The sequence below is a fragment of the Notamacropus eugenii genome, chromosome 1 (genome assembly GCF_028372415.1).
Source record: "Notamacropus eugenii isolate mMacEug1 chromosome 1, mMacEug1.pri_v2, whole genome shotgun sequence".
In the NCBI taxonomy this organism is placed as follows: Eukaryota; Metazoa; Chordata; class Mammalia; order Diprotodontia; family Macropodidae; genus Notamacropus; species Notamacropus eugenii.
The window spans coordinates 377,343,141-377,351,508 of record NC_092872.1 but is presented as its reverse complement, the minus strand read 5'-3'; the positions used below and the strand labels follow the sequence as shown (position 1 = coordinate 377,351,508).

Here is an 8,368-nt window from a genome sequence, read left to right as displayed (position 1 = left end):
TTGCTCTTTTTACCCTTATAACCTCAGGTACTAGAAGGATCAGGGTAGGTACAAAGACCCTTGGAAGAAGCTGTGAAATCAGTTTCCATCTGGAAATAGAAGTCTAGTCTTTCTAAGCCTTAAAGTAATAGATGGTTCTTCAAACATTGTTTTCCCCTCTGAACACAGCCCAGGGAATGGTAGCAGGGGAAAGGGCAAAAGGGAAAACTGGGTAAGCCTTGCCACCCAAGGATGGAGACTAATTTTGCAGTCTTACCGAAGTTAGTGCATCTGGTCCAGAAGAACTGCCCAAGTGCCCCGTAGCTCAACTGGAAGAAGGGCTCGTGGCGCTTCCTCAGGGCTGCACCATTCCTCAGGGACAAGGCTGCATGCTCTGAACACCGATAGGTAATAAAACCATCTTTCTCACCCCTGGAGGACAGAGTAATGCAGAGTCGTAGGTTACCCACAGGGAGAATTCTAGTTACTACTGGCCAGTGCTGGCCATTGGGAAACTCATAATAGCAGGCACACTGGAACACAACACTCATATCGTATTTTCAGGTTTGAAAGGAATTTACATAGATTACCTCATTGGATCTTCACAACAGCCCTACCTATTATTCTCATTTTACAGATAAAGAAATAGCTTCAGACAAGGTTATATGACATCCCTAGGCATACAACTACTAGTGTCAGATGAGATTTGAACCCTGTTTTCAAGTCCAGCTGTCCACTACAATTTAGGCTAAAAGTGGAAGCAAGAGAAATGTCCTAAGGGTCACCAGAGGAAAAATCTGACTTCTTCTCAATCAGTAAAGTAGAAGCATCAATTATTTCCTAGTTCTTATTCTAAGAAGGTTCCCTAGGTGCCAGGGGTCCAGGACATTGTGTAGATGAATACCTAAAGATTTTTCACCTCTAGAAATCATGATGAGAAGAGCAATGCTTTCCATTGACACAGTCCCTTCCAGCACAGAGCTCAAGTCTCCTTACTTTTAAGACTCAGGTCTTAGAACTTCGTACTAAGGTTATGGACAGAAAAAAGCAATCAGGACAATAGAACTGAAGACCATGTCATATCAGCATAGTGCAGGACATGAAACATGAGTCCCCTTTTCTCTCTAGATTGGCTCACTCACTTCAAACTGAACGTGCATGCTCACAGGCTGGAGGCTGCCAAAGTGGAACTCACACAGGATTCTGGAGTAACAAAGGATGGAGGAATATACTTCTATTCTTGTCACTACAAATCCTGCTCCTATGGAACAGATATATGTTGCCAAATTATGGTGGAGATGGCAGGAATGTGGATTGTGGTTTCTCATCATGAATTAGAGGTGAGTCACTGAAAAGATAATGCTTTAGACAGTAAAGTAGAACTGAACTGGAAGACCCTGGTCCCTTGAATTACCTCCTACCACTTAACAAATCAGCCCACTGAACTCCATGAACTCTTAACCAGAAATATTTACTAAACAGAAGGTGAAGCAAGAATAATGATCACGTAATATCCCACCCATAAATTTAGAACACTCCCACTGATACACAGCATAGGGGTTGGGGACAATAACAAACTTACAGAATCATAATAAAGAGGCATCTCTTGTACATAGAACATAGTACCCAGCATGACTCACAGCTCTGGCTTGTGGACCTTTATGTCCTTAATTTCCCTCAGAAACAGCCTGAGGAACAATTCACTAATGGACAAGACTGCTTCCTCCATGATTGCTCAGCTCAAGCTATTCCTGGACCTTTCTATTAACCCACTGAGTAGAGCTGCTTCTCTGCTGGTTGGTCCACTGAGTTGCTCCTTTCCTGGGCTGCTGAGCTATGGTTAGGCTCTTTCAGCAAAAGAAGAAAACCCTAAACCTGAGATCTTCCTAGCGTTTCTAGTTTGGCTTTGACTTTTTGGGCAGGAGATGGCAGTATCTGGACAGGGAAAGGTTAAAGCTTGTCTTTCGCGGATCTGCTTTTCCACGCAACAAATGGTAGTGCAAACCCCTCTTCCTGCAAGTCCTGATGTCTTTCCTAACCCAACCAGAGATTTCTCCTGACTCTTGAGATCTTCTAGGAGCTCCCAGCTCATCTCAGCTCACCTCTTCTGACTCCTCTCTTCCAAATAATAGGTGACAGGGCAAGCTCTGAAGTCTCTTCCCAGACCTAGTCCAAGGTCTTTCTGAGGTCAGCTAAGTTCTCCTTTACTGTCTAAAGCAACATCTCTTCGGTGAGTCACCTCTATCTTATGACATTAAACCAAAATTCACATTCCTGCCATCTAGACTATCATTAGGCAATATATATTTGTTACTTAGTCCCTAAAGCAGTTCAAGAGACCAGAATCTCCCAACTTAGTTCTATTTCACAATCCAAAGCAGCATCTCTGAAGTGACTCACCTCTGTCTCATGATTATAAACCAAAATTCCCATGCCTGCCATCTATACCATAACTAGGCAATATATGTTTGTCCCATAGTGCCCAAAACAGCTTAAAGGACCAGGACCTCCCAGCTATTACTGTAAAAGTCCTCAGGTCTATCGTATGCAATTAGATGCAGGGAAATAGTACGCTTAAGTCAACTTTACCCACAGTTAACACCTTTTCTTTGTAGGGCTTATCCCCCCACTGTTTCTCTCACAACTCTCTGTGTTTGTGTACCATTCCATCAGCCAGCTGTCCATATGTGAGAGGGGCATCCTTCATATAAAGATCAGCTAAGAAAACTGGAGTTGTTTAGATTAGAGAAATGAAGACTTATCAAGTTATGAAAATTCTTCAGTTACTTGAAGACAGATGTCAAGTAGAAGAGGAATTTTCCTTGTCTTCTTTGTCAGAAGTAAGCAGTGGGGAAAAGGCTGAAAGGTGTAGATTTTGACTGTTGGAGAGAATAACTTCCTAACAATCAGAGACATTCAAAAAATGGAATAGACTGCCTCAGGATCAAGGAGTTCCTCTTCAGGGAGGTATATATATACACGCACTTTTGGAGGATGATTATATAGAAGGGATTCTCTGTCAGGGACAAGTTAAACTAGATTTTCTCTATGGTCCCATCTACCACTGAAAACGACAATGATCTCTGGAAAGTCAACTGTTTATGTCCAGTCACCCAGGCAAGATGACTATGAAATGAAGAAGGGCACCTTCGAAAACTCTTGTTTGGGTCTTAAATGGCTCCATCCATCATTAGCTAGTTCATGATGGTCCATTTCCAGGGGCTGCTCATCTTGGGGTGGGACTTCTCTCCATGAACATGTGTCTATGTGTGTCCTCATTTGGCCTGCTTCTACTGGGCAGCAGAAACCCAAAAGATTCACCTCTTGTTCCTTTTCAGCACTTGACACTCCACAATCTCACCAAACACTTCAAAACGTTTCTTCAGCTCACTGGAGCTCATGGTACTGGAGAGGTTCCTAATGTATACCACTCGGCCTTCTCCCTGCTCAAAAAAGAGGGACAAATGTTTCAGTGGCTCTCTTGTCCTGGGCTGAAGATGTGGGTTTGACCCTTGTGGATGCTCAGGAATCTCAAGAATCAAAATGGCAAAGAGGTCCCATTTCCCTCTTCCCCACGTGAAATTCTATGATTCAGGCTGAGTGGGGCAGTGCTCAGAAATTTGTTAGCTCTGACAATAATGGATCCCCCTAGTTAAAAGTAAGTTCCTCAAGGGCAGTTACTGTTATGTCTTTTTACATCCAGAGCTTATTCCTCGGTTTTACACAGAGTAGGCACTTAATAAATTTATTAAAGATTGTTGGATTAGATGACCAGCTAGGTCCCTGGGGTGAGAAACCAGCCTCTGTCTTGCAAGTCAGAATTCCCCCAGTCTAAAAAAAATGGCCATTTCCCATCCATGATATGCTTATAGTCAGTAAGTCAACAAGCATTTATTAAAACCCTACTATATGCCAGGCATTTTACTAAGCACCAGGGAAACAATGAAAGGTAGAATAAGTCCCTGCTTGTGAGGCTTATATTCTAAAGGGGAAGACAATATGTCAGCAACTAGGTACCTATAAGATTATGTGCAGAGCACATGGAAATTTGTGAGAGCAGGCTGATAAAAATGAACAGTGATAAAGCTTCAAAAAAGGGTCTCCTTTATCTTAACTTTTCTCTGACCTACCTCACCCTGAGCCTTTCTCCCAAGAGGCATCTGCAGCCCTCTGTCCAAGTCACATCACTCCACTTCCTGCTCATTGTTCAGAGTGGATGAAAGCTAAGAGCTAGACAGGGCCTCTGAAATCACCTGGTTCAACATTCTCATTGTCCATGAATATTCCTAGGATGTGGGGGGATTTAGCTGGGTCTAGATAACTAGAGCTGAGAAGACTTTACTAGGACTCTTCAAGTACTGAGGGCTTACCCATGTGAAAAAAAGAATTAGATTTGTTCTCCTTAAGCCCAGGAGGCAAAACTACTCTCAAACAGGTAGAAAAGTATAGGTAAGTAGACTTCAGTTTAATGAGGCACTGACCAGCAAAGCTTTCCAACAATGGAATGGGCTATCTCAGGCAGTGAAACTTCTGTCACTAGAGGTGTCCAGGAAGATGCTGGATGACCAGTTGTCAGAGATGCTGTAGAGATATGGGATGAACTAGATGATCTCTTACATGTTTGTTCTGGTTCTGAAATCCTACATTTGTCTGTCTCTGTATATGTGCATCCATACCTTATAAGGCTTGTCAGTTCTTAGCGTGCCAGAGAAAACTTTTTTCTACATGCACAGGCACCAGAGAACTCTGGTATGTGCCTAGAAGAGACAACTTTTAGGATGTTTACACTACTAGGATGTTTTCCTCAGCCTAGGGCCTCCATAGACTGACTCCAGCTTATGTTTCCAGATTTTTTTCTCCATGCTACTCCCCTAGTCATGGCTTTAGCTCCAGCTATACTGGTCCCTCAAGGATACTCTCCATACTCTTTAGAGTCTATCTCTGCCACAGAGAATGTACTCCCTGTTTAGCCTCTACTTATAGTCATGAAGGTTCATCTCAAGTCCCACTTCTTCAACTGAGTTTTGTCTGACTTCCTATCACTCAGTGACCCCTCCCTCCTCTCAATTGTTATAGCTCTTCCCTCTCCTCTTCATTTTATTCTTATCATATGCCTGGTATTATTAGCTTTCTTTCTGTGTTTAAGTCTTTTTTTTTTCTTAAATAGACTGATCTGTGAGAGAAGAACCCATCTTGGTTCATCTTTGTATCTTTGTTAGCACTGAGCTGAAAGATGGACACTCTAGACCTCAATACATGTTTGCTAATGGATAGTTTGAGCCTTGAGAAGTGTAGGGTCATAGCCAGGCACCTCAGGGATTGGGAAGGAGGAATTTTCACACCCAGGAAGTTATGTTCTTTATACTAGGGAATTCTAATGGGAGAATGGAAGATATGGATAGATAGGACAAAAGGCTTTACTGTAGGATGACAAGGGACAGAAAACCCTGTAGAAGAATGAGTGCTCATCCCTACAAATATATACCTTGGCAGTGTAATATGAAGGTCGAGATACAGTATCACAAAAATTTGTGGTATAGATATTTGTGTGTGTTGGTATAGGTGTGTGTGCTTGCCTGTAGGATGGGGTGTGTGTTGAGAAGGGTTGTGAATCCCTGTGGGATGGGGTGTGTGTTGAGAAGGGTTGTGAATCCCCTCTGTAAATTATACCCAATCCCAAAATTGAGATCTCACAGTGGACCTAGAAACCTCATCTGGGAGATCTTGAAGCCAGCTGCTAGGGCCATATGCTTCCCTCTTCAGGCTCCTGGGATTTGGAGGGACTCAAAGAGGAGAGCTTGGCTGGCAACAGTAACCTCAGATCATACCCTTCTCCCCATTGTGGGACTTTATGGTCTGAAGATCCCTTCTCTTTCTTTTTCTTCCACTCTGCTATGAGCTTAGGAGAATGAGAAGCAGATTCTTTTCACTCAAAGCTGTGGACTTTTGTTCTTTTGGGCTGAGCAATACAGTTCTGTTTCTCTGGTTCCTGAACATATCTGTATGGAGATGAGCAGTCCTGTCTCCAGAGGGAAGTCCACTAGATCAGCCTACTCTTCTGGTTTTTGTAAGACCCTATCCTATTCCTGGCACCACTAGCTGGCTGGGAGCCTGGGACTTTGGAAGCTCCTTCCTTTTGGACTCTGGTTATTTTTTGGTGGGGAGAAATACAATGGCATAAAGATGGCCTTAGGTCAGCTGAAGTGAAAAGGAGAGTCCTCTGATGTCTCAAAGGTTTTTTCTAAGGAAGTCCCATCCTCTCCCAGGAACCCAGACTATTTCCCATTCTTTCACTGGTCAGCCCTCCCCAGCTCCTGGGATACTTACAATGGCCTTTTCTCTCCTCTTCTCAATATGCTGGACACTTGGGCTTCCTTCTCCACAATGTTCCTTTCTTCCACATCTGTTTATAAACAAGAAAACATAGGCTCTTGATCTGGATAGATCAAAGGAAGTTTCAGAACTTCCCTGGTAAACAATGTGATGCTGGTAGTCAAGTGAAAAACTGCCTTCTGCCAGCCAGGTTCCTCTTAAACTGGATTTGGTACCTGAGACAAATGTCCTTCTTCACCTGGACAAAAACGTCTCTGAATTCCTCCTCACTCAATTCTCTGAGGGAGGAGACTGGCAAGTAACCTGGGGATTCTCCTCAAGAGAGATCCTTGATCAGCCCACCCTTGGTCAAGCAATTCCTACCTGCCATGAAATTCTTTGGAAAGGGCAATGTACTGTAATGCAAAGAGAACAGGATCTGGAGTCAGGATATCTGAGTTCAATTTCTGGCCCCGTTGCTTAGTAGCCAAGTCAAGGCCATGTCCTTGAATCTCAGGCTCCTAGTCTGTCAAGCATCACTACTTAGTTCACAGAGTTTCAATTGTAAGGCACCATACATGGAAATTCTGAACAGGTGCCACTTTGCTCCCATGGGGCTAAACTGTAGCCATAATTCCAAACAGACCAACCACCTTTGGCCCCCCAGGTACCATAGCCAGGCAGCTCAGGGATTGGGAAGGAAGAGTTTTCATTCCCAGGAAGCCTTTGTCCTTCCAAGTCATCTCTGACTTGGAAGCAGAGTTCACTGTAGCCAACCCTCCCCAGAAGCAGGAGGGGCTTGCTGCCTCTACAAAGCTCATTCCTACAGAAGGCTGTTCTGGAGAAACTGTATTGTTTAAATAATTCAAAATGTGTTGTTCATTTACCTATGTCTGGGGGTGGGAATCAGGTGATGGGACTCCTGTCTGTAGAAAGTCAATGTGGCTAACTGGAATCAAAGTGCTCCACTGACTTTTTAAAATGCTCAGGAGAATGAAAGTACACACATTGTTCTTAGTACCACCGAGGCAGTCTGTGACTTCCAGGCATTCAGAGTCTGCAAACAGCAACTTTAATTATATGTGGGTGGGTGAGGATATCTCTCTTACCTCACCAACCCTACCCCCCACCTCAAGATACAGTAAAACCCTCAGATAATGGAGGTCACTTATCTACCAAACTCAACTACTCAAATACAGTCAAAAGTCAGAGAGACAATACAGGACAACACAATTTAGAGTGAGGAAGGCATCTTTGAGATCAACTAATCCAACCTCCCTCACTCTACTGATGAAAAACTGAGATCCAAAGAGATGGTTGGACTTGACCCCAAGTCACACAGGTATTAAGTATCATAGCCAGAAACTAAACCCAGGACCCCCAATTCTTTTTTTTTTCACTAAAGTCAATCAACAAGCAATTAAGCACCTACTATGTGCTGAGTTAGGTGCTAGGCACTGGGGATATAGATAAAAGAATAATCCCTTACTCTCAAGAAACTTAAAATTCTGTTGTGCCACAGACCCTAACTAGATCTTTCAGAAGACACCAGAAAAGTCCTTTAGCTCAGGACTCCCCCAGGGCTTATTTCCTTTGATTTTGTATACAGTTCACACATACCAGGGCTATCTGTTTTTAACAGCTCATAGTTAATAAGAATCAAACAGGGAGGAAGGAGATAGGCGCAAAACAAACAAACAACTTTAGAAAAATATGCCTAGGAGGGTTGCCTGGGACAAATATTCATGTACACATACATCTGTGTGTCCCCAATTCACAGCCCAGGACAATCAAGAATGACGACATGTCCTTAAGTCATCAAGAAAAGGTGAAACCAGAGGTGGGGACCCTGCCTTGAGGTCACATGTGGCCCTCTAGGTCCTCAAGTGTGGTCCTTTGACTAAACCCAAACTTCACAAAACAAATCCCCTTAATAAAAAGATTCATTCAGTAAAATTTGGACTCAGTCAAAAGTCAAAATGGTGTGCCCAAGGACCTAGAAGGCCAAAGGTACCCCCCCACACACACCTTGGGCTAAACTGTTAGAGCCCTTTGTATTGCAAGGCAAGGAAATTGC

At 43.4% G+C, this 8,368-nt stretch overlaps 1 protein-coding gene across 4 annotated transcripts in view; it reads right to left on the bottom strand.

Moving 5' to 3' along the window:
* The window catches only part of PPARGC1B (PPARG coactivator 1 beta), a 164,129-nt gene that overhangs the window by 11,794 nt on the left and 143,967 nt on the right, over positions 1-8,368 (bottom strand). For 3 of the 4 annotated variants that reach the window (XR_011971940.1, XR_011971941.1, XM_072630687.1), the window contains exons 9-11: positions 6,307-6,382; positions 3,301-3,425; positions 257-411 (exon numbers count right to left, since the gene is read on the bottom strand). Coding sequence is in view for 2 of the 4 variants with exons in the window: in XM_072630687.1 (XP_072486788.1) it covers positions 257-411; positions 3,301-3,425; positions 6,307-6,382 (356 nt within the window). In the remaining 2 variants the exon portion in view is untranslated. The remainder of the gene's footprint in view (positions 1-256; positions 412-3,300; positions 3,426-6,306; positions 6,383-8,368) is intronic. The other variant, XM_072630688.1, reaches the window with a different exon arrangement.